Genomic DNA, 22,090 nt, shown 5'->3' on the forward strand with positions numbered 1-22,090 from the left:
TTGTTTAGCAACGGTGGCGTGTCGCAGAGTCCGCCGACGGTCTAGACCGTGGGCTTATTGGTTTGCAGTAATTATACACGGCCGATGTGACAAACGTGTACTTAAAATATGCAATAGGTAGAAGGTTTGTTGGGGGGGGGGGGGGGGGGGCGTGTTGCTGCAGGTTAATGGAGACACGGTCCGGTCCGAAGGCAGAATGCAACCGCCTACGCTTCCAGCCGGGATTGGGTTAGAACCTTTCAGAACGGAGCAGCAAACGTAGAACCGCCGAGGCTGAGGTAGGACCGCCGAGGTTGAGGTAGAACCGCCGAGGTTGAAGTAGAACCGCCGAGGTTGAAGTAGAACCGCCGAGGTTGAGGTAGAACCGCCGAGGTTGAGGTAGAACCGCCGAGGTTGAGGTAGAACCGCCGAGGTTGAGGTAGAACCGCCGAGGTTGAAGTAGAACCGCCGAGGTTGAGGTAGAACCGCCGAGGTTGAGGTAGAACCGCCGAGGTTGAAGTAGAACCGCCGAGGTTGAGGTAGAACCGCCGAGGTTGAGGTAGAAACGCCGAGGTTGAAGTAGAAACGCCGAGGTTGAGGTAGAACCGCCGAGGTTGAGGTAGAAACGCCGAGGTTGAGGTAGAACCGCCGAGGTTGAAGTAGAACCGCCGAGGTTGAGGTAGAAGCTCTGCTGTCAGATATTAAAGTGGCGGGAAAGTTGGCGTAACAAGAACCTCCTCCTTCCTCCCCTTTTCTCCCCTTTTCTCCTCTAGACGATTCTTCCTACCTGCCCGATGTGTTGCCTCCTCTTCCTGAAGTCCCGGACTCCGGCTCAGCCCTGAGCGCCGTCGACATTCCGGCCCGCTGCCTCCGCCACGCGTCCCAGCGCCGCTGCTCCGCCCTTGGCATGGACTCCTCGCCCGACGGCGCCGACAGGCCCACCAGCTACAGCTCCACGTCTTCCTCCGCCTCCTCCCGGGACAGTCACTGCTCGCTGGGCAGCCGCTCCGCCCTCGTCGCCGCTCCTCACTGCAGCCAGGCGGCGCCATCGGACCGAGACTCCGGCGCCATCCGACTGGAACTGGTCCCGGCACGGCAGCTGGGATGTCGGGAGGAAGATGACGGGAATGATGGAGCGGTGGACGCAGGGAGAGGACGAGGAAGACGGAGCGGTGGGGAGACGGCGACCCGACGTTCAGAGCCGGAGCTGAGCCCGGAGGCAGGAGAGAACCTGGGTCCGGTGCAGGGACCCAGGACGTACGTGGACCGGGTGGAGCAGGGACCCAGGACGTACGTGGACCGGGTGGAGCAGGGACCCAGGACGTACGTGGACCGGGTGGAGCAGGGACCCAGGACGTACGTGGACCGGGTGGCGCAGGGACCCAGGACGTACGTGGACCGGGTGGAGCAGGGACCCAGGACGTACGTGGACCGGGTGGAGCAGGGACCCAGGACGTACGTGGACCGGGTGGCGCAGGGACCCAGGACGTACGTGGACCGGGTGGAGCAGGGACCCAGGACCTACGTGGACCGGGTGGAGCAGGGACCCAGGACGTACGTGGACCGGGTGGTGCAGGAGATCCTGGACACGGAGAGGACCTATGTTCAAGACCTCCGCAGCCTTGTGGAGGTAAGGAACCTCCATCTTTATTTCTTTGTGCACGTTCGGAGCGGCAGCTCTGAAAGCTGGATTTCCGTCTGCAGGATTACCTGGAGTCCATCTCCAGCCAATCCCGACTGGCCTTGAGCGCCGAGGATAAAGGATCTCTGTTCGGCAACATCCAGGACATCTACCACTTCAACAGGTACGCGCACGCACGCGCACGCACACGCACGCACACGCACACACACGCGCACGCACACCAACAAACAGACGCCTCCCGGTGAAAACGTCCTCCCTTAGTAGAAAACAAACGGATCCATCCCTTCGTTTCTCCGAACGGTATGAACGCGCTGCGGCGCTCGGGAACGTCCTGGAAGTCACGTGACCACCTGATGAGCTCTGGGAAGGGCGTGGCCGTCTGCTCCTGACTGTCGGGAACGATGGGAGGAACGCTTCGTGTTCCCGTCTCACGCTGGTTTGTTTCAGGGACCTCCTCCACGCCCTGGAGAAGTGCGACGCCGACCCCGCCGCCATCGCAGAGTGCTTCGTCTCCAAGGTAACGGCAAATGCGCTGCTTTATGATCAATAAACCACGTTCAGCGTGAGAACAACCGATCAGACGCTTGCATTTAGCAAAGACGACATCAAACCTCATTGCATTTAAAAGCCCCCCCCCCCCCCACACACACACACACACACACGCACGCCATCAGCTGTTCCCCGTTTCCTGTCACAGAGGCAGGATTTTAAACGCCTCGCTAGCGGCCGACTCTCCTCCTCATCCAAACAGCTGGAGGCGGGGCTCTGGAGAGGAACTTTAAGGACCGTCCAAATGTAGAATCAGCGTTTACGGGATGGGGGGGGGGGGGGGGCTAAATGTAAAAACTATTTCTGATTTCTGGCAGCTTCAGGCCTCCGTAGTTTGATCTGCAGCCAGACCGCCGGCTGGAGACGTGATGTCACCGGCGAGCAGCGGGCGGCGTGTGTGTGTGTGTGCGTGTGTGTGCGTGCGTGTGTGTGTGTGTGTGTGGCTTCATCATTTCTTCGTCATCCTCCCCCCGCAGGCGGCTTCTGGTAACCCGAATCCTAAATTCCAGTTCTTTGGTGTCGTTAGGCCGGACTAACCACAAGCCCGTTTGTGTGAGGAAGACCACGCTGTGAAACTCTTCGTCCCCCTCTCGGATGATTGGCTGCCGTCCCGTGCCGAGTCGGCCCCTTTGGACGTGAACCGCTCCTTTACGGCTCCTCCCTCTCTCGGAGCGCCGTTCTTCGTCGCCGCAACTCCGTTCTGTGTAATTTCTGAGTGGGGTTCTCTCGTCCGACCGTTGGGTTCAAGGGTCGGACGCAGAAATACACGCTCTGGATATTAGGAGTGTGTGTGCGTGTGTGTGTGTGTGTGTGTGTGACAGCGGCACATCTGGTTGCGTTTAGGCCGGGGCGACCATCGGAGACGAGGAGGAGAGCCCTGCTCTTCAATTTAGGGCGGTTCCCACGGAGCGCCTCGGGCTGGCGAGCCGGGAGGTTCTGGTCGGATGCGCTGCTTGGGTTGGTTGAATTATCCGAATGACGGCGGGGCCTAATTAGAGATATTCCTTCTGGGCCTACGTTTATCACATTCCCAGTCTTCCCGGAGCAGCTTATGATGAAGCTTCCTGATAGCCGCTAACGTCACATTTCTTCGCTGGACTTCTTTCCTGACACGTCGTTGCGTAAAAACAACCACGCTAATGAGCGCGTTAGCTCAGCGTTAGCTCAGCGGCAGAGGAAGCTAGGTGGGTTTGGTTTATTTGTACAGTTCAACATTGAGCATAGCGTAGCTATAGCACGATGCTAATTCCCACCTCCCCGTTGTGTTTGTGTTTTTCCAGAGTGAGGAATTCCACATTTACACCCAGTACTGCACCAACTACCCAAGGTACGACGCTCACCTGTGTCCTCCTCCTGTGTCGCGCTGCCGGGATCTCGCCTGCATGCGCGTCTTCCCAGCGTCTCGTGTGACTCCATTGTGACGGTCGATCAATGCCTCGGCCTCCGTTTCCCTCCCGGGGGGGGGGGGGGGGGGGGGGCGCTACACAGGAGCCGCCTCGGCAGGAGTCAAGGTGTCTACCTTCGGTTGTGCCTGGGGGGCCTTCTCCTCCTCGCTCCCTCCCGCCCCCCCTCCTTCACGCTCCACGCCTTCTCCTTCCATTCTTCTATTTGCCACCTTCTCGACGGAGGTGCAGCTCGCGCTGACAGACGGGGGTATTATAACTGCCACCTCATCGTAGCATACCCCGCTAATGAGTCTGGTCCGTGCTCGACCCCTGATACAAGGGCTGCGACGATGCTGACGAGCCCCGCCCTGTAGGAGGCGGGGCATCGCCGCTGCGGCGCTCGGATCGCGTTTGAATGAGCTCATTGTGACGGATCCTCTTCGCAGCTGATGACCCCCCCCCCCGGAGCGAGGTCACACACGCCCGACACACACGTCCACAAGCAGAGGCTGCAGATGCACGGCGCTCCCAGGTCGGCTTTCCTCCGGAACAATGCCGGGCCTGTGCGGAGCGCCGCTGGAATTCCTGCGTCCGCGTGGAGGAAGAAAACTTTAGAGGAGAAGCATAAATCTCTTTGTTCGCCTTTTTCCACTGTCCATGTTAATGCGTGTGCACGCACACACATGCACACACAGACACGCACACACATGCACACACAGACACGCACACACACGCACACACACACACACAGAAGATCCTGCCGTTCTAATCGGAGGACTTTTTCCAACATGTAAAAAACTCAAATCTTTTTGCATTTTTAGGAGACCCGGGAAAAGTCAGACTTCCCAGACTCTTTTTTTAGCCCCTCCTCCTCCAGAGCAGGTACTTTCTAGGGACTAAAGTTGTGATGTGTCTGTGCTCTGATTGGCTGAACCCTTGAGGCACTGCTGCACCCCGTTTCCGTGCAGAACATTAGCGAAACGACTGCTTTGATCCTGAGGCTGCGAGGCTAAATGCTAACGCTGACTGCTAATGTCTCATGCTAACAGGATTCCTGCACCGGATGCGGATTCCACGGATTTCATCCGCCGTCATTTACTGATGATTCGTCGCCATCAGTCCCCGGTCTCTGATTGGCTGCCTCCTCCCTCCACAGGTCGGTGGCCGTGCTGACGGAGTGCATGAGGAACAAGGCGTTGGCAAAGTTTTTCCGCGAGCGGCAGGAAATCTCTGGGCCACGCCCTGCCGCTGGGCTCCTACCTGCTCAAGCCGGTGCAGAGGATCCTCAAGTACCACCTGCTGCTGCACGTACGTCAGGCAGACCATTATCCCCCGGCGGCGTGCACGGGCACGCCCACGGAGACACGCATGGCGCTAATGTTTTTGTGCATACCAAAACAAACACACACACGGGTGTGGGGCGTGTCCGAGAGCTGATTCCCAGTTTCCGTGCAGGAAATCGCCAATCACATGGAGAAGGACACGGAGACGCGCGAGGTGGTGCAGGACGCCATCGACACCATGCAGAGAGTGGCGTGGCACATCAACGACATGAAGCGGAGGCACGAGCACGCCGTCAGGCTGCAGGTAACGTTTGGGCGAGACGCTTGGTTTTCCCTCGCACGAGGAAATCAAACGATCCCGCTGCCCTCGTGCTTCCTGCAGGAAATCCAGAGCCTGCTGACCAACTGGAAGGGCCCCGATCTGATTGGCTACGGCGAGCTGGTTCTGGAGGAACGTTTCGTCTCCAGCGGGCCAAAAATGAGAGAACCCTCTTCCTGTTTGACAAACTGCTCCTCATCACCAAGAAGCGGGAGGAAACCTACACGTACAAAGCTCACATCCTGGTCAGTCCGCGGCGTTCCGGCCGGGAGCGCTGGAACGTTCCTGCTCGCTCCGGGTCCCGTTGACTCAACTTTCCTGCTTGTCCGTTGCAGTGCTGCAACCTGATGCTGGTGGAAGTGATTCCCAAAGAGCCGCTGAGTTTCAGCGTCTTCCACTACAAGAACCCCCAAACTTCAGCACACGGTCCAGGTGAGGCGACGTGGGGGCGGAGTCTATGTGACAGTGACCACACCCCGGGGTTAGACTGTGCGGCTCGCTGCAGCGTTGGTGCGATGATTGCTTGCCCCTCAGATTCACACCGCGAGCTAGGAGGCTAATGCCAGCTACAGGCCGCGTGCTAGGAGGCTAATGCCAGCTACAGGCCGCGTGCTAGGAGGCTAATGCCAGCTACAGGCCGCGTGCTAGGAGGCTAATGCCAGCTACAGGCCGCGAGCTAGGAGGCTAATGCCAGCTACAGGCCGCGTGCTAGGAGGCTAATGCCAGCTACACGCCGCGTGCTAGGAGGCTAATGCCAGCTACAGGCCGCGTGCTAGGAGGCTAATGCCAGCTACAGGCCGCGTGCTAGGAGGCTAATGCCAGCTACAGGCCGCGTGCAAGGAGGCTAATGCCAGCTACAGGCCGCGAGCTAGGAGACTAATGCCAGCTACAGGCCGCGAGCTAGGAGGCTAATGCCAGCTATACGCCGCGAGCTAGGAGGCTAATGCCAGCTACCCGCCGCGAGCTAGGAGGCTAATACCAGCTACAGGCCGCGTGCTGGGAGGCTAATGCCAGCTACACGCCGCGAGCTAGGAGGCTAATGGCAGCTACACGCTGCGTGCTAGGAGGCTAATGCCAGCTACAGGCCGCGTGCTAAGTGGCTAATGCCAGCTACACGCCACGAGCTAGGAGGATAATGCCAGCTGAGGCGCTGTTCGCCGGGACGTCTGGGATGATCTGTTACCTAACCAAACGATGCTCCGGATAAGTCCCGGACGCGCGGCGTTCCTGACGTGATCTTCCTTGTGATGTTTCGCCCTCAGGCTAAATCGCAGCCCGACAAGCGCATGTGGATTTTACACCTCAAGAGACTCATCCTTGAAAACCACCCGGCCAAGATCCCCGCCAAGGTCAGAGCGGCTCGCCGGCCGGCGGCTCCGGTTCCGTGGGCTTCCGACGGGATGCGTGTGGGAATGTGTCTCCGGCCGCCGCGCTTCGTCGCCGTCTCTCTTTCGCTTTCCCGCCTCTTCATCCATTTGCAAATGGAAACCTTTTCCCTCTGGGGGGGGGGGGGGTTCTGAGAAGGTTCACTCGGCTTGCATAAACGTGCTCGTCGGGCTGCCGTAGGGCCCCACCTTGTGGCAAACGGAATCCAGCCGCCACCGTTTAATCGCCGCTCTGCTTTTCTTCTAGGCGAAGCAAGCCATTCTGGAGATGGACGCCATCCGTGAGTTTCCTTTTCCTCTTCGCACGCGTTTAATCTCAAGCCCGTTTGGATCAACGCTCCCGTTCACGCCGTGGTCGTCCCGTTTCTGCAGATCATCCCGGGTTTCGCTACAGCCCCGACGGAGACAAGGAAGACGCCCCGAAAACAAAGGACGGGCCGACGCCTCGTCGAGGACGCAGGAAAGGTGAGAAGGAAGGAAGGAAGGAAGCGACCGAGACGGATCTGGAAGAATGTATTAACAACCTGCTCGTTTGGCTTCCCAGAACCGCTGGCCAAATTGCTCAAGAATGCCGCCAACGGTGAAAAGGTGAGCCGGATCCTCCGGATCGGGACTGAAATCTTCCAACGTTTTTTCCCGCCTCAAACGAATCCGAGTCAACTTGACCGCTTGCTTCTCTCCAGCGGGCGAGCGCGGGCGCCGCCCTGCTGTCGCCCGTGTCCCAGCTGGCTTTGGGCACAATTGGTCGAAGCCGCAGCCTCATCAACCAATCACAGGAGTCCCTGGATCCTGGCGACCACAGTGACAGGGACGAGGAGCCGCATCTGCAGGATGCTGACGACGAAGACGACAGCGGCTTGGTGAGTCTCTCACAGATTCCGTCTCGGGTCCTTCAGGCAGCGACGTTGACGCTTCCGGATCTGCTTCCAGGGGGGCGGGAAGCGCCTGGAAGTCCCGAGTCGGAAGAGGCTGAACGCTCAGGCGTCCGTTGATAGCATCGAGAAGTGGAAGAGCTTCAACATGAGCGCCGCAGACCTGCAGGTAGGGTCGGTTCTGGTCCCGGTCCGAGCCACTGGGGGCCACTGGGTGGGGGGGCCTCAGCCTTGACCTCGACGGGCGTGTCTGAGGCTCCGGAGCGGCCATGTTGGGGTCTGGGCCTCGTTTTGGACTTCTTGAACGACACGTCTTTTCTCTTCGCCACAGCGAGCCAGAGAGTCCCTGACGAGGGACGGGGGTCACCACCCACCGCTTCTTAGGACGCCCCACGTGACGGAGGAACCTCCGGAGTCTCCCGTCCCAGAGAGCGACCCCTCTGTGAGGAACATCTGGGCCGACCACCGCGCTCGCCGAGCCATGTTCCCCACCCGCCGGAGGACCGCGAAGCCTGACGAGGAGGACGAGGAGGACATCTACCAGATGTTTGTCCCCACAGAGCCGTGTGGACCAGAACCAGAGCTTCCCGCAGAGCGCTCGGACGCCGCCTCGCCCCCCAGGACGGCTCGGCCCTGCAGTTGGCACGTGGAACAGGTTCCCGTCGTGCAGACCGACCCCCCAGCCACCGGGGGCAGGGCGCTCCGGAGGGCAAGCAGCGCGGGAGAAAAGGCTACAGAGGCTTGGCCCAGTCCGCGGGACGACCGGACCGACGTGGTCCACGCCGACGACGATCCGGAGGCGTCGTCCTCGGCGGAGCAGCTGGCGATGGACGACGTCGAAAACGTGTACGACAACATCAGCTACGAGGACCTGAAGAGGATGGGCCTCGTCGGGAGGGGGGGCGGGGCGCGCGGGTCCCCGAACGCCCCGGATGTCCCGGAGACGTCCTCCGACAGCGATCGGTCCTCCATGCAGGACGGAAGGACGTTTGGGACGCGCGACCTGAAGATCGTAGAGGAGAACGTTTATGACGCCATCTGTTTCAGGGAGCCCCCCCCAGGAACCACCGAAGGCAGCCGTCTGGTCCTGGACCCAGACCTGAACCACAGCCCCCACTCCGGGGGGGAGGGAGACGCCGATGGCTCCGCCTCCGAGACGTCATCTCAGCGCTCGCAGGAAGGGGACAAGATGTCCGAGCAGGTCGACGAGATCTGGAACGACCTGGAAAACTACATCAAGAGCAACGAGAAGAAGGCGGAGCGACTCCCGGCGGCGTTCCCTGTTGGTGCGGGCGAGTCGGCGAAGACCCCCTCCCTGACAGCCGGTCCCGGAGCCGCGCCATCGTTCGCCATCCCAGTCATCTACCTCCCGGATCGTCAAGACGAGGGCGCCGCTGGAGAGGAAGGCCGTAGCCCCGCCCCAGAGCCCCCCCCGGGAACAGTCCGGAACCTCCGTAGGCGACTGGCTCGCCTCAGCAGCGGCAGCTTCCGCCTGGAGGACGACGACCTGGTGGAGATCCCTCAGCGGGATCCGACCGCCAAGGAGCGCCACGGCCTGTTTCCAGAGGCGCTCGCCGCCCTGGACGCCCCCCTGGACGGCCCCCCGGCCACGCCCGCTCTCCTGCTGGGCGACCCCGTGGACTTGCCCCTGGAACTCGTCGATAAGTCCAAGAACCGCGTGTTCCTGATGGCGCGGCAGTACAGCCAGAAGATAAAGAGAGCCAATCAGCTGCTGCGCGTGAGAAGCGTGGACGCCGGCGACTCGTGCAGCCGGGCCCGAGCCGACAGGAAGCAGAAGGAGCTGGCGGCCATCTTGGAAGAAAAGAAACAAGGCGGCGCTGCCATAGGTAACACGATCCGCCGCCACGCCTTCTTTCAGCTGGTTGTTTCGGTTTCCTGCCGGAGGATTCTGGGATTCCGCTTCCTGTTTGTCTTCCTCACATCGTCTTCGTGTCCTGTGTCCCCGGTCCAGGTGCCCGGATAGCGGAGTACTCCCAGCTCTATGAGCAGGTGGTGTTTAAGGATGCTCCTGCCCCGGCCGGCTGGAATCCGACGCATCCGACCGTGCCCGAGACCGACCTGGAAGACGATTGGTTGCACTCCACTTACAGCAACGGGGAGCTGGCGAGCTTCATGTCCTCCAGCGAGGTGAAGGACCTCCCGCCTTGCAGACTAAGCTCCGCCTCCTGCTCCAACCCCTCCCTCCAGACTCAGACCCCCCCCTCCTCTCCATCCGGCCCACCGTCCCAGAGATGGAGCCTGACGGCGCCGGGCGAGACGGAGGAGCATGTGTACAGTTCAATTAAAAGAGATTCTTCCTCTGAGCCTCCGGCCCGGTCCGGCAGCTCGCCGGGCCGCCAGCCGCCGGGCCCCCAGCCGCCGGTGCAGAACCAGTCTGGACTCGACTGCAACGGATCCACGGACAGGATCGCCAGTCCCAGTCTCGGGCAGGTGGGCCGGCAGAGCAGCCTCCCGGCGCGCTTCAACCACGGACAGCCGGACCTCGCCTTGCACGACGGCCCCCAGGTGGCGGTCCCGAACCGGGCCTCGGCGCTGAGCTCGCTCAGCTGCGCCCAGAGCTACCTGGCTCACTTCAAGGACGACGGCGAAGACGACGACGACTACGTCGAGATCCGCTCGGAGGACGAGCAGGAGCAGGAGCAGGACAGGCTGGGCGACCTGACCAACCAGAACCGGGGGCCCGCCCACACCCGGAGTCTCCCGTGCACGCCGGCGCGGTCCCGCGACCCGCTCGGCTCTCTGGAGGGGTACCTGTGGAGCGAGCCGCAGCAGAGCCAGCCCAACATCGTCCGGTCTCTGCGAGACAAGTTCCGGTGTCTGAGCTCCAGCAGCTTCGCCTGAGCCCGGAGGCGCCGACGCACACGGCGCCGCTCGGGCTCCATTTTTAACAGCTTGTGTGTGTTGTTGTTGTTTTAAAGCGGTAAGCGTAACTAAACATCGGCTTTTTAAAGAAGTTAAAGGAACGATTCACCCAAAATGTCCGTTCAGTCGCGGTGACTTTGAGCCGGTGAATAAATCGGATGCTTTTACGTCTTCTGATCTGAGGGACGCGTGGCGTGAAGCGGGCACCAAGGGGGCGTGGCTTCTTTATTTCATCACGCTAACTTTAACCTAAGAGGGACCACGGAGGGGAGAATCAAAGAGAGATACTGCAGTACTGTACTTTTGGTGTACTTTTCATATTAAAGTCAACTATTCGTTTGCTTGGTTCACGTTACGGGACGCTGTCGCACTACTGATGATGGGAAGGGAAGGATTTCATTAGGTGTAGCTTTAATAAGGAATAAACACAAGTCACTAAACGTATTTTATTTTGGCCCACGTCACCATTAAATCGAGAAACACGTCAGTCGTACGATAAACGTTATTTATTATCGAGGTGGTTTCGGTCGGATTCAGGGGCAAAGACGGATTAGAATCGAATGCTGTGAATGTTTTCAGACTTTCTATCAGGCGCTGCTTAATTCAAGCTTCAGATCAAAAGTCGAGAAGCACAAGACGACGGGCGAAACTTGGAAGGATATGAAGTACTTTTTATTGTCCTCTGTTTTTACCGTTGGGGATCGTCAGTCTTCACCAAATCTGTTTGCACTTTTTTCCTTTTTTTTTTTTACATGTTATTTGTAAACACTTTGTAAAGATGTACATTTTAGGGAACTTATTCTTGTATGCTTTATAAGGCTTTAATGTTTAAGTTAAGTGTACTGTATTTTTTTTTACTGCCTAGTTGCCATTGCTGAACGAGACGATGTATTGGAGGTAATAAATTCCGATTAAACTCATTTGTGTTTTTGTTTATTCTTGATTCAACATTATTTATTACTTATTTGATTGTTTATGCCTTTATCGGGCAGTTTAATTCAGCGTTAGACCCATTGCAAATATCAGTCTGCAACATGAACAGCAGGGGGCGCACTGACTGGAGAGCGTGAGGCATGCCGGGAAAGGTAGTTTTCTAGAAACGCCGCTCTAAACCACTATTTTCTGCTTTGATTATGGTTCTGTGTGGCGCGGAACGTAGTAACCGATCAAAAATCACGCGCAACCGAAACCCCGCGTGCCGCAACGCGGAGTCGATAATTTTATTCTCGAAGCTTCCCCCATGACGCCGGTTTTACCCATAACGCACCGCGCCCCTCCCTTTCTTCTGGCTTGTGCTGCGGTCCGAAGATGTCGCTGTTAGACGGTCCATTGAACGTTCTCGGCCAGCGAACGACCGGCGAATCGGTTCGCACCCAAAATGGTGAGTTTTCCGTCCGCGTCGATTCTCGCTTCGTGTAATTTATTTTTCTTCCTGCGTCACGATCGATCGACGCGAGAAGCGGTTTCATCTGCCGCTAACGCACGTGCGGCTAACGCTAATGCTAGCTAGCTAGCGTTGTAAACTAGCATCGTTGCTCTCATTCGGCCGCGCACAGCGCGTTCACGTTACACCGACACGATTAATTATCGATTCGTGATCGTCTGACTTAAGGCGGGAGCTAGCGTTTAGCATGTACCTGTTCTCCAGCCACAGTGGGATGCTAAGCTATTAGCCTCCTTGTAGGTTTCATAGGCGCAGGGCATGCTAGTAATCATCTGATGGCAGTAACGAACCCACGCAAGGATTGTTTTAAATCCCACTGCAGTCTTGAAGTGACGTCACCACCCACATGACGTCACCACCCAAAGGTCGCCCTTTCGTGAGGGCAGTGATTAACGGTGATGTCCTCGTCTTTGCAGTCATGGCTGCGTCTTCCATCGCCAACATCGTCAAGAGTTCCCTCGGCCCCGTGGGCCTGGACAAGATGCTGGTGGACGACATCGGGGTCGGTGTCCCGTTCACCCGTCCCCCACGTCTCCGTCCGTCTCCTCGACGTCGTCCTGACCGAGTTGTTTTTGTGCGTTGGCAGGACGTGACCATCACCAACGACGGCGCGACCATCCTGAAGCTGCTGGAGGTGGAGCACCCGGCGGCCAAGGTGCTGTGCGAGCTGGCCGACCTGCAGGACAAGGAGGTCGGAGACGGAACCACGTCTGTGGTGAGGGGGGGGGGGGGAGACGAAGGCCGGGGGGGGGTCCACGTCCTGTCCTAGTACCGCGCGTCTGCCCTTCATTACGGACGCGCGGCTATGCTAACAGGACAGAGCAAGCGCCCATTTGCGTCTGAAGGGGCGGGGCGTCCTCGTTGCCCCGCCCCTAATGGAATGATGGCACAAACCCCGCCCCCTGTGTCCCGTTTTAAACCCGAACCCTTCGCAGGTGATCATCGCCGCCGAGCTGCTGAAGAGCGCCGACGAGCTGGTGAAGCAGAAGATCCACCCGACGTCCGTCATCAGCGGCTACCGGCTAGCGTGCAAGTAAGGCGCCGCCGCCATCCGTCCGCCGGTCGGATGGACGGCCGAGCCGCTAACGCGCCGTTTCCCCCCCGCCAGGGAGGCGGTCCGCTACATCAACGAGAATCTGACCATCAGCGCCGACGAGCTGGGCAAAGACTGTTTGCTGAACGCGGCGAAGACGTCCATGTCCTCCAAGATCATCGGGGCGTATCCTTCCTTCCTGCCGCCGCCGACACGTTTGCTGCGCGACGCCGTTGCTACGCTTAACCCCCGACCCGCAGCGACGCCGAGTTCTTCGCTAGCATGGTGGTGGACGCCGCCATCGCCGTGAAGTTCGTGGACGCCAAGGGCGTGGCCAAATACCCCATCAACTCGGTGAACGTCCTGAAGGCGCACGGCCGCAGCCAGAAGGACAGCTTCCTGGTGAACGGATACGCGCTCAACTGCACGGTCGGCGCCCAAGGTAGGCCGGCGGGACGCCCCGGAACGGTGCGGCGGCGGCGCTCCGGCGCCTCGCCCGACTCCCATTTAAATTTACTGCCGTGCCTGACGTGGCGTTTGGCGGTGATACGCGTGGGACAGAGAACGCCGGCTCTGGAGGAACATGGCCGCAGCCCCCCCCCCCCCGAGCTGCGGCGCCGCCTCCGGGCCAGACAAACGGCGGGGGACGTCTCGTCCTCTTCGGCGCCCGTCGAATGTCTCGTCTTTTCTGCTCGCAGGGATGGTGAAGCGCGTCGTGAACGCCAAGATCGCCTGCCTGGACTTCGCCCTGCAGAAGACCAAGATGAAGATGGGCGTCCAGGTCGTCATCAGCGACCCGGAGAAGCTGGACCAGATCAGACAACGGTGCGTGCGGGGGCGGGGGCTCCTCCCCCGGGGGGGGCGGGCCTTCTGCGTCCGCCGGCCGGCGAACCCGAATCGACGTCGTTTTTTTTTTTTTGTCGCTCCAGAGAATCCGACATCACCAAGGAGAGGGTCCAGAAGATCCTGGCGGCGGGCGCCACCGTCGTCCTGACGACCGGCGCCATCGACGACATGTGTCTCAAGTACTTCATGGACGCCGGGGCGATGGCGGTGAGACGGGTTCTCAAGAAGGACCTCAAACGCATCGCCAAGGCAACGGGAGGTGGGGTCTGACGGGGCGCCGCCGTTGGACGACCGTCTTCGTGTTTATTTACCCCGTTTGTCCCTCCCCAGCCACCGTCTGCCCCTCCCTCACCAACCTGGAGGGGGAGGAGACCTTCGAGGCCGCCATGCTGGGTCAGGCCGAGGAGGTCGTCCAGGAGCGCGTCTGCGACGACGAGCTCATCCTGGTCAAGAAGTAAGAGCGGCGCCGGACGCGGCGGCGTTCCCGCCTCTCCTCCCGTGTGTCTGACGCTCCGGCGCTCCGTTTCAGCACCAAGGCCCGGACGTCGGCGTCCATCATCCTGCGCGGCGCCAACGACTTCATGTGCGACGAGATGGAGCGTTCGCTGCACGACGCCCTCTGCGTGGTCAAGAGGGTGCTGGAGTCCAAGTCGGTGGTCCCAGGGGGGGGCGCTGTGGAGGCGGCGCTCTCCATCTACCTGGAGAACTACGCCACCAGCATGGTGAGGGGCTTCCTGTCAAAGCCACGCCCACTCGGTGGTCGCGTTGGCTGAGTTTCTCCCGGTCCTTCCCGCCGTCCAGGGATCCCGGGAGCAGCTGGCCATCGCCGAGTTCGCCCGCTCCCTCCTCGTCATCCCGAAGACGCTGGCGGTGAACGCCGCGCAGGATTCCACGGATCTGGTGGCGAAGCTTCGGGCGTTCCACAACGAGGCGCAGGTCAACCCCGAACGCAAGAACCTCAAGTGGTGCGTGTCCCGGTGCCGTCGGCCCCTCCCCTCCCCCGGGTTCCCGGTTTTTCCGACCCCCCCCCCATTTGACTCCCTCCGTCTTGCAGGATCGGTCTGGATCTGGTGAACGGGAAGCCGAGGGACAACCGCCAGGCCGGCGTCTACGAACCCACCATGGTGAAGACGAAGAGCCTGAAGTTCGCCACGGAGGCCGCCATCACCATCCTCCGCATCGATGACCTCATCAAGCTGTTCCCGGAGCAGAAGGAGGGCGGGCAGTCGTACCAGGACGCCGTGCAGTCGGGCTCTCTGAACGGTTAGACCCGAGCGCTCCGGATCCGTTCTGTATTTATGCGCTTAGGCTCCGCCCCGTTCTGTCGACTTGCTTTTTGGACGTGTAATAAAGCTTCAGTAGATGTAAGACGACTCCTGATTGGTTCATTCGGTGATTTAAACCAACTTTATTTAACTCAAACCGTTTCCACGCACATGGCGACGCCCATCCCGCCCCCGACGCACAGCGCCGCCACGCCCTTCCGGCCGCCGGTCCTCTGGAGCGCGTGGAGGAGGGTCACCAGGACTCTGCAGCCGGACGCACCGAGGGGGTGTCCCAGGGAGATGGCGCCGCCGCTCACGTTCACCTGGGGGGGTGAAGCGGTTAACCTGCTAGCCGCTCCGTGGCTTCCTAGCACGGACGCTACGTCTCCGGCTCACCTTGTCCACGTCGAGCCCGAGTTCTTTGACCACGGCGACGGACTGGGCGGCGAACGCCTCGTTGATCTCGAACAGGTCGACCTGGTCCAGCCGCCAGCCGGCCTTCCCCACCTTCGACGAGACGGGAAGGTCGGCGCTCGTCCGACACGGCCGGATGTACCGGTAAACGTGCACGGGTTGGAATGTGCGTCGGATCGCTCACCGCGTTCCTGATGGCGGGGATCGGTCCGGTTCCCATGACGGCCGGGTCGAGGCCCGCCTGGGCTGACGATACGATTCTCGCCATGGGCTTTAAGCCCCGCCTCGCGGCCTCCGATTGGCTCATGAGGACGGTCGCTGCTGCTCCGTCGTTGATTCCTGAATAAAACAAGCTCGTTTGGTTTTCGTTCGTCGTTATTATGGCCGGGTAGCGCGGCGAACGCCGCTGACCTGATGCGTTGGCGGAAGTGACCGTTCCGCTGCCATCTTTGATGAAGTAGGGGCGGAGCTTGGACAGGCTGCCTATACTGCAGCCGTGCCGTGGGAACTCATCGGCCGTCACCTCCACCGGACCTGAGCAGGACAGACGAACGTTAGCGCTGAAATGCAAACTAACCCGGACGATAAGTCCCGCCCCCCCCCCCCCCTCGCCTTGTCTGGTCGCGACCGGGACCGGGACGATCTCTCTGTCGAAGTGTCCCGCTTTCTGCGCGGCCTCCGTTCGGTTCTGGGACCGCACGGCGTACTGGTCCTGCTCCTCGCGGCTGACCCCCCACTGCGTCGCCACGTTCTCCGCTGCAGGAGAATAAAATAATGCGTTCATCTCAGGAGCCAATGGGAGGCGTGCGTTTGCGCGTCCTCTGCCCGGCTCACCCGTGATGCCCATGTGGTACCCGTGGAAGGCGTCGGTCAGGCCGTCGGCCACCATGGAGTCCTGCAGGGAGGCGTCGCCCATCCTGACCCCGCCTCTCAGGTGCACGACGTGAGGAGTCTGGCGGGAACAAAGGCATTTTAACTCCGACGTTTTATTTTATCTCTGAAAGATTTTAATCCTTTGTGTAACAAACACTTTCAAAATCCTCCTGAAATTATTAATGAGGTTTCTTTAAAGAAAAGAAAGAGAAATCCGCTAGCGCATCATTTTTATTAAGTTTTTATTTCTCGTTAGTTCTAATCCTCGGGCTCTTTTTTTCTTTTTCTTCATTTGATCAGATCTTCTATTCACTTTATTTAAAAAGGCGTTCTGTTTGTGGTTCATTTGGATCCTGAACCCGGATCGGGTCCGTGACGTCATTTATTAGCTCAGGCACACCCTTCGTCATCATCATCATCAGAATCTGTAAACCTGAATACATTTTGTGTAATCCGATTATATTTATGGTAAGTATAAGTAAGTATTTATGCTGAGTCATGATACGGAACACATCGGCATTGGGGGGTAATCCGTGGGGGGTGACCGTGGTCTCGGAACCCACCCGGCTCATGCTCTCCATGCCCCCCGCCACCACCACGGAGGCCCCCCCGGCCCGGATGGCCTGGGCCCCCAGACTCACGGCCTTCAGCCCGGACCCACACACCATCTGGCAGCTCCAGGCGGGCACCGCGTACGGGACGCCCGCGCCGACGCTGGCCTGGCGCGCCGGGTTCTGCCCGTGACCTGCGCACAGGAAACGCGTCACCGCGCGATGTTAACCAATCACAGCAGAGCACGGGAGCAGACGCTGGTTGAGCGCTCACCTGCCGTCAGGACGTGTCCCATGATCACCTCGGAGACGTCTTCCGGTTTCACCGCGGCCCGCTGCAGGACCGCCTTGATCACCGCCGAGCCCACGTCACGCAGCGGAACCGTGGAAAGAGCGCCGTTAAAGGAGCCTGACCGCGGGAGACAAGACGACACGGGCCCGCTGACGTCATCAGCAACAGGTGATCCGCGGGGGGGCTTTAAACTGAAAGGCTCTCCTTCACCTCCACTTGACTAAATCAAACGTTTATATTATTCCACCCGATCTCAGCGCGTCGTCCCGGTATTAACGCGTGTAATCAATTCTCACCGATCGGCGTCCGCGCAGCGGAAACGATGACGACGGCGTCGGGGTTCATGTTGACTTCGCGGTGTTCCGGTTCGGCTGGACCGAAGACAAACGGAGCTCCGCCGACAATGACGAACATAAACAGGAAGAGTCACCGAACCCGCCCGCCCCTTTTGCTGTCCAGTTGGCTTGACGTGATGACGTACACACTGACAGGCGCGGAAGTGAGAGATCCGTTCTTTCTTGCGCCACGGGAGACACGCACCACAGCGCCCCCTGGCGGGTCGGAGGATGACGCAGCCCGTATAAACGCCGTTATTATTTTGCAGTGCAAGGAGAAGTTGCTGTGCTAGAGTTAGCGGCAGAGAGGAACAGAGACATTAGATCACTCCCCGCGGCACTCTGGGAAACACTGGTGTCGAATATTATCAGTTAATTACGACTAAATCAGAACCTCATTTTTATACCTTCATCCTCGAGCTGGACATCGAGTCCAGGAAGACGTATTTAGATCCGATTACCCGTTTGCGTTCCCGGGTCGTAATGACGGCTTTCACATCGTAGTATAAAAAAAAAACTTTATTGGTATTTGGTCAGTACATAAAAAGGACTGATGTCAGGATAATATGAATGTCGCATATAAACTACTCAATTCAATTTCCTCAATGAAAAAATTAAAATAGCATTTAAAGAAATACAGGCCAACATCTAAAACGAGCCTGAACGTCGCCGAGCGACCGCACCGACGTTCGGAGGCGCGTCAACGCCAGAGCTGGAAGGACGACATCGCAGACGTGCTCAGACAAACGCCGAATGAAACAGACTAACTTTATTTTAAATCATACATCCACTCCGTTCCGATCTAACAACCCAGACCTGTCGAATCCTTGTCAAGCGACACAAAGAGGGGAGGGGGAGGGGAGAGGGGTGAAAACAAAATGTCCGACAGCGGCGCTGCGTTAGACTGAGCATGTGTCGCCTTGTTTGTATGTTGTATAAAAAAAAGAAAAGAAACGAGCGTGCACGTCAGAGAGTACATTACAAAACCACGGCGTCGCCCGCGCAGGAGTCCAGGCCGTTCTGGGCGTGCCGCGGCCCTGCAGTCCTGGTGCCCTTGGTCACCGCGGCGGCCTTGTCTTCGTGGGGGTCGGCGGTGGAGTCCGTGTCGTTCGAGTGCTGAGTCAATGACGTCTCGCTGCCCGTCGGGGAGTCCACGCTCTCGTAGCCCGCGCTCAGCTGGCTCCCTCCGGCTCTCCCCGCAGCAGTCTGACTCCCCGAGGCCTCCCCCGAGTGGTTGGACAGTTTGGTCTCGGCTTCGCCGGGGCTCGAGGCCGCGGGGGACGTGGGGAAGTCCTCCTCCGTGCTGCTCACCTCCCGGTACAGGCTGGGCGTGGTGGTCTCGCTCCTCTGGGAGGAGCTGCCGTTGCTCGGTCCGTTGGAGACCGCCCCGTAGCCTTTGCCCAGCGTCTCGGGGGGGGCGCCGGCCTGCTCCGGCTGGGCGGACGGTTCGGCGGACGAGCCGGGGGCGGCGGGGGAAGTCCTGCCGGGCCCCGCTCCGGCCAGAGACCCCGGGGTTTGAGGCGGCTGCTGGCGAGAGTCCTTCAGCTGCTGCTGCAGGACGAGGATGGTGCTCTGCATGCCCTCCACCTCCTCGTCCAGCTGGATGATGAAGTCATTCAGCTCTGGGGGGGGGGGCAAAGGACAGTGAGAACGCAGATCAGGCCTAAACACGGCGTTACGCTGCGGGGGCTGCTCGGCTCACCGTCCTGGCTGCTCTTCAGCTCCTCGCTGTACTTCTTCTGCAGCGCTAGCTCCGCCTCCAGCTGGGCGATGCGTCCCTGGGACAGCTGCCGGCCCAGCTCCTGGTTCTCCTGGATCAGCATTCGACACTTGGCCATCAGTTTCTTCCCGGTCTGGCTGCAAACGAAACAAGTCTCACATCACACAGCGAAGCAGGCGACGAAGGTCACAGAGAGGGCACCGATCCCCTTCTACCGCCTGATTGGCTAAGGCCCAACAGGGAAGTCCAGCGGGTCCGCCTCAGGGTAGCGGGACATCCAATCACAGCTCAGTTTCAAATCAACACGAATCCTGTAACAGAAATGACTTCTTAAACTGAATCAGGTTAATTCAGGGTCACGTCATGCGCCGGGGCCGATGAATAGCCACGCCCTCGTCCCTTTGAACTATTGCTTCAGAATCTCCAGGTCCAGGAACTTAAGTCCACATGTAAACAAAAGAGCATTTTACAAACGGGAGCTTCAGAACGACGTCACTGGGATTTAATCCAGATTAAAGGCGGCTTCCCCTCCGTCAGTTAGCACGTTTAGCGTTTACAGTAAAGGACTTCGGGTTCAGCGATTGGGTGTGAGTGTAAACAGCTGAGGGAGAGATGGAGGTCAACAACAACAACAACACACAAATACAATCAGGACGTGGTCAGAACCTCGTGAACACGACTCGACGGAGACGTTCGCATTCAGCTTGAGAACAGGAAGTGAACCGCCAGCAGGAGGCCGATCAATCAAAGCGCAACTCATCTTTACGGTGCAAACGTTTGTGCAAGAGGAAACACCACCAGCCGTTCTCACACACGCACACACACACATGCTCACACACACACACACACGCACGCACGCTCACACACACGCACGCACTCACACACACACACCAGCAAGCGGTCGTTTCAGAGAAACTAGAGCAGAGATCAAATGAACAAAACCAAACAAGTCGCAAAAAGAAAACATGTAAACACACTATACCGTGAGCGTCCCCCCCCGCAGGAGAATGGACCCGGAACCAGAGTCCTCTGGGGGGGCTGAGGATCTGGCTCCGCTCCCCGTCTGAGCATCATGTCTAGCGGCTCCTCCCCCAAAGTCTCAACTGTAAACCCTCGAAAGCTTCCTCGTGTTCCTGCGAGTTATCTAAACTGTCCAAGAAGTCTTTGTGTGTCTCAGGCGGTCTCGTGTGTGTGTGTGTGTGTGTGTGTGTGTGCGTGCTCGTGTTGTGATCCACAGTCAATGTCTTTACAGAGTGTGGTAATAGTCTGGAAGAGGTTCACCCTCCCTGACAGCCCCCTAGCTAACATGTCAGCTGTCTGCCTTGAGGCGCTGGGGGGGGGGGGGGGGCGTATCCGTGTTGGGAAGCGGGGGACCGCCTCTCCAGGGACAGTCCGGACTCCTTCAGGCCCGCGGACGTCGAGGGGACGAGCTGAACCCTGACCGCTCTGTCTGAGGTTATGTGACGTGTAGCAGCAGAAACCCGGTTGCAGTCTGACCCCCCCCCCCACACACACACACCATTGTTCCTGCATGCCTGCAGTTGGGTGAGGGCGAGGAGGTCTTGGCTTTTGGGGGGAGGAGGGGAGTTATTTTTGTTGTCTTTACCTATCAGGCGTAAACTTCCAGGCACTCAGTTCATTTTGGCCCTGCTCCAGTTTGTCCTTAGTCTGTTCAAGTTCAGCCTTCATTTTGAGGAAAAACAAGTTGATGGCCGGGTCCACCATGGAGCCCCGGAGCTGGGCCGCGCTCGGCTGCTGGACTTGCTTCAGGTACTGGATCTGGGTCTGCGGGGCGAGACAAACGGAGGGTCTCCGCTAAGAAGCGGTTCACCTGGGGGGCCTCCCGCGTCCCGTAATCGTGAACGCGTACCGTGCACTCCTGCATCTCCTGCTCCTTGGTGGCGAGCCGCATCACCAAGATGTTCTCCCTGCGTGCCGACTCCTGCTGCTGCTGCTTGAGCTTCTCCTCGGACTCCTTCAGTCCCGGCACGTCGTTGGCTAAGAGGAAGAGGAAGAGGAAGAGGCGCGTGAGAGGACCGCTACCCCTGCCGAGCGACCCGCGCCGGCGTAACGACGGGCGGACTTACAGCATAGATCTGCGTACTTTGCCTCCAGGACCTGCATGTAGGCCTCGTGCTGCTTCCACCTGAGAGGGGCAGAACATGCGGAACCGTCAGCCGATCCGACGCACAGCCGGCAGGGCCAGCAGCAGAACCTTCCGTTTACCTGGTGCACAGCTCCTCCCGGGTCAGGGTCTTCATGTCAGATTCACAGAGGCGAACCTGCAGAAAGCCAAAGCCCGGTCAGAGGAGCAGCTCGCCGCGTTAGACGCGCCGCGAAAGCACGAAAGGACGCTCACCTTCTTGGGCAGAGGCTCCTCGTTGGTCATCGTGAACTCTGAAACGACAGAAAGCCGTCATTAGCCGCACCTCCGAGCCGGACGCGTCGCGGTCAGCGGCGGAACAACGCGATGCAGTCGGGCTTTCAGGCCGTCTAAGCCCGCTCTGCGCGCGGCTTTAGCCAATTATCGGGCCGATCAAATGAAAGTTAGCATTAGCAGTCAGTGCGAGCAGCCTGTGCGGCGACAGCGACGTCCCGCTGCGGCGGGAATTAAATAAGCTAACCAAGGTTAACGTTTAGCATCCGCTAGCGATGCCAACAAAGGCTTTGAAAGTACAAACCACAGGTAAATATATATATATATATATATATATATGTGTATATATTTCCTGCCTGGCAGCATGCAAGTGCTGGCTCCGATTTAGGCTCCTTGTTATCACAAAATGGCGGAGAAGGAAATGCCTCCCTCCCCTGCGCTCCTTTTCCTGAAACTAGCGGGATCTTGGCTGCAGATCTCGGGCCCAAACCGTGAAGAACACTCACCGGACGCGCTTCCGTCGACGTTTCTAGATCCTCTGGGCTTCGCGGGTTCTTCGTGAGGCGCAAAGTTGGTCGGATTCGCGGTGTATTTATATATCGCTGAGTCGTCTCGGCCTCACAAACATCATCTTCGTCACTGA

The 22,090-nt window shown here is 59.0% G+C and overlaps 4 protein-coding genes across 5 annotated transcripts; 2 read left to right on the forward strand and 2 right to left on the reverse strand.

Annotated features, from left to right (window-relative positions):
• The first annotated feature begins 871 nt into the window (after positions 1 to 871).
• LOC137909134 (pleckstrin homology domain-containing family G member 1-like) lies at positions 872 to 11,217 on the forward strand. The gene is given in 20 exon segments (XM_068753557.1): positions 872 to 1,117; positions 1,490 to 1,609; positions 1,684 to 1,784; positions 2,069 to 2,138; positions 3,451 to 3,497; positions 4,712 to 4,781; positions 4,783 to 4,863; positions 5,011 to 5,142; positions 5,221 to 5,284; positions 5,287 to 5,402; positions 5,493 to 5,564; positions 5,566 to 5,589; positions 6,420 to 6,506; positions 6,790 to 6,823; positions 6,915 to 7,007; positions 7,087 to 7,130; positions 7,226 to 7,402; positions 7,473 to 7,583; positions 7,746 to 9,261; positions 9,387 to 11,217. Coding segments are annotated over 20 exon segments (4,080 nt in total). The 5' UTR covers positions 872 to 886; the 3' UTR covers positions 10,277 to 11,217.
• A 360-nt stretch (positions 11,218 to 11,577) lies between these two features.
• Positions 11,578 to 14,986, forward strand: tcp1 (t-complex 1). Its single transcript, XM_068753442.1, has 12 exons — positions 11,578 to 11,678; positions 12,158 to 12,243; positions 12,328 to 12,456; positions 12,677 to 12,774; positions 12,850 to 12,960; positions 13,035 to 13,216; positions 13,473 to 13,599; positions 13,704 to 13,879; positions 13,951 to 14,074; positions 14,150 to 14,342; positions 14,422 to 14,585; positions 14,675 to 14,986. Exons 1-12 carry the CDS (start codon positions 11,606 to 11,608, stop codon positions 14,886 to 14,888), a joined length of 1,677 nt encoding a protein of 558 aa, XP_068609543.1. The 5' UTR covers positions 11,578 to 11,605; the 3' UTR covers positions 14,889 to 14,986.
• A 14-nt stretch (positions 14,987 to 15,000) lies between these two features.
• Positions 15,001 to 17,463, reverse strand: acat2 (acetyl-CoA acetyltransferase 2). Of its 2 annotated transcripts, none has more exons than XM_068753444.1 (9): positions 17,312 to 17,463; positions 16,998 to 17,132; positions 16,814 to 16,917; positions 16,134 to 16,251; positions 15,912 to 16,055; positions 15,711 to 15,833; positions 15,484 to 15,638; positions 15,282 to 15,392; positions 15,001 to 15,208 (listed from the first exon to the last, which is right to left on the reverse strand). In XM_068753444.1, exons 1-9 carry the CDS (start codon positions 17,427 to 17,429, stop codon positions 15,038 to 15,040), a joined length of 1,179 nt encoding a protein of 392 aa, XP_068609545.1. In that variant the 5' UTR covers positions 17,430 to 17,463; the 3' UTR covers positions 15,001 to 15,037. The 2 variants fall into 2 exon arrangements, with proteins under 2 accessions (XP_068609545.1, XP_068609544.1); XM_068753443.1 differs by having other exon boundaries at positions 16,736 to 16,917.
• Positions 17,464 to 17,851: 388 nt separating this feature from the next.
• wtap (WT1 associated protein) lies at positions 17,852 to 22,090 on the reverse strand. The gene is made up of 8 exons (XM_068753671.1): positions 21,954 to 22,090; positions 21,430 to 21,467; positions 21,297 to 21,352; positions 21,158 to 21,216; positions 20,941 to 21,068; positions 20,677 to 20,855; positions 19,053 to 19,207; positions 17,852 to 18,972 (listed from the first exon to the last, which is right to left on the reverse strand). Exons 2-8 carry the CDS (start codon positions 21,457 to 21,459, stop codon positions 18,329 to 18,331), a joined length of 1,251 nt encoding a protein of 416 aa, XP_068609772.1. The 5' UTR covers positions 21,460 to 21,467; positions 21,954 to 22,090; the 3' UTR covers positions 17,852 to 18,328.

The sequence above is a fragment of the Brachionichthys hirsutus genome, chromosome 20 (assembly GCF_040956055.1).
Source record: "Brachionichthys hirsutus isolate HB-005 chromosome 20, CSIRO-AGI_Bhir_v1, whole genome shotgun sequence".
In the NCBI taxonomy this organism is placed as follows: Eukaryota; Metazoa; Chordata; class Actinopteri; order Lophiiformes; family Brachionichthyidae; genus Brachionichthys; species Brachionichthys hirsutus.

What these genes read in the sequence shown, in the direction of transcription:
- tcp1 (XM_068753442.1), top strand. Translation starts at nt 11,606, where the DNA reads ATGTCGCTGTTAGACGGTCCATTGAACGTTCTCGGCCAGCGAACGACC. An exon ending in ATCGGTTCGCACCCAAAATG is followed by an intron (nt 11,679 to 12,157) that starts GTGAGTTTTCCG and finishes TCGTCTTTGCAG; the next exon opens with TCATGGCTGCGTCTTCCATC. An exon ending in GAACGCAAGAACCTCAAGTG is followed by an intron (nt 14,586 to 14,674) that starts GTGCGTGTCCCG and finishes TCCGTCTTGCAG; the next exon opens with GATCGGTCTGGATCTGGTGA.
- acat2 (XM_068753443.1), bottom strand. Translation starts at nt 17,429, where the DNA reads ATGTTCGTCATTGTCGGCGGAGCTCCGTTTGTCTTCGGTCCAGCCGAA. An exon ending in GGGACACGTCCTGACGGCAG is followed by an intron (nt 16,918 to 16,997) that starts GTGAGCGCTCAA and finishes TCCTGTGCGCAG; the next exon opens with GTCACGGGCAGAACCCGGCG. An exon ending in CACTTCCGCCAACGCATCAG is followed by an intron (nt 15,639 to 15,710) that starts GTCAGCGGCGTT and finishes TGTTTTATTCAG; the next exon opens with GAATCAACGACGGAGCAGCA.
- wtap (XM_068753671.1), bottom strand. Translation starts at nt 21,459, where the DNA reads ATGACCAACGAGGAGCCTCTGCCCAAGAAG. An exon ending in AGGAGCCTCTGCCCAAGAAG is followed by an intron (nt 21,353 to 21,429) that starts GTGAGCGTCCTT and finishes GGCTTTCTGCAG; the next exon opens with GTTCGCCTCTGTGAATCTGA. An exon ending in CGGGAGGAGCTGTGCACCAG is followed by an intron (nt 21,217 to 21,296) that starts GTAAACGGAAGG and finishes TGCCCCTCTCAG; the next exon opens with GTGGAAGCAGCACGAGGCCT.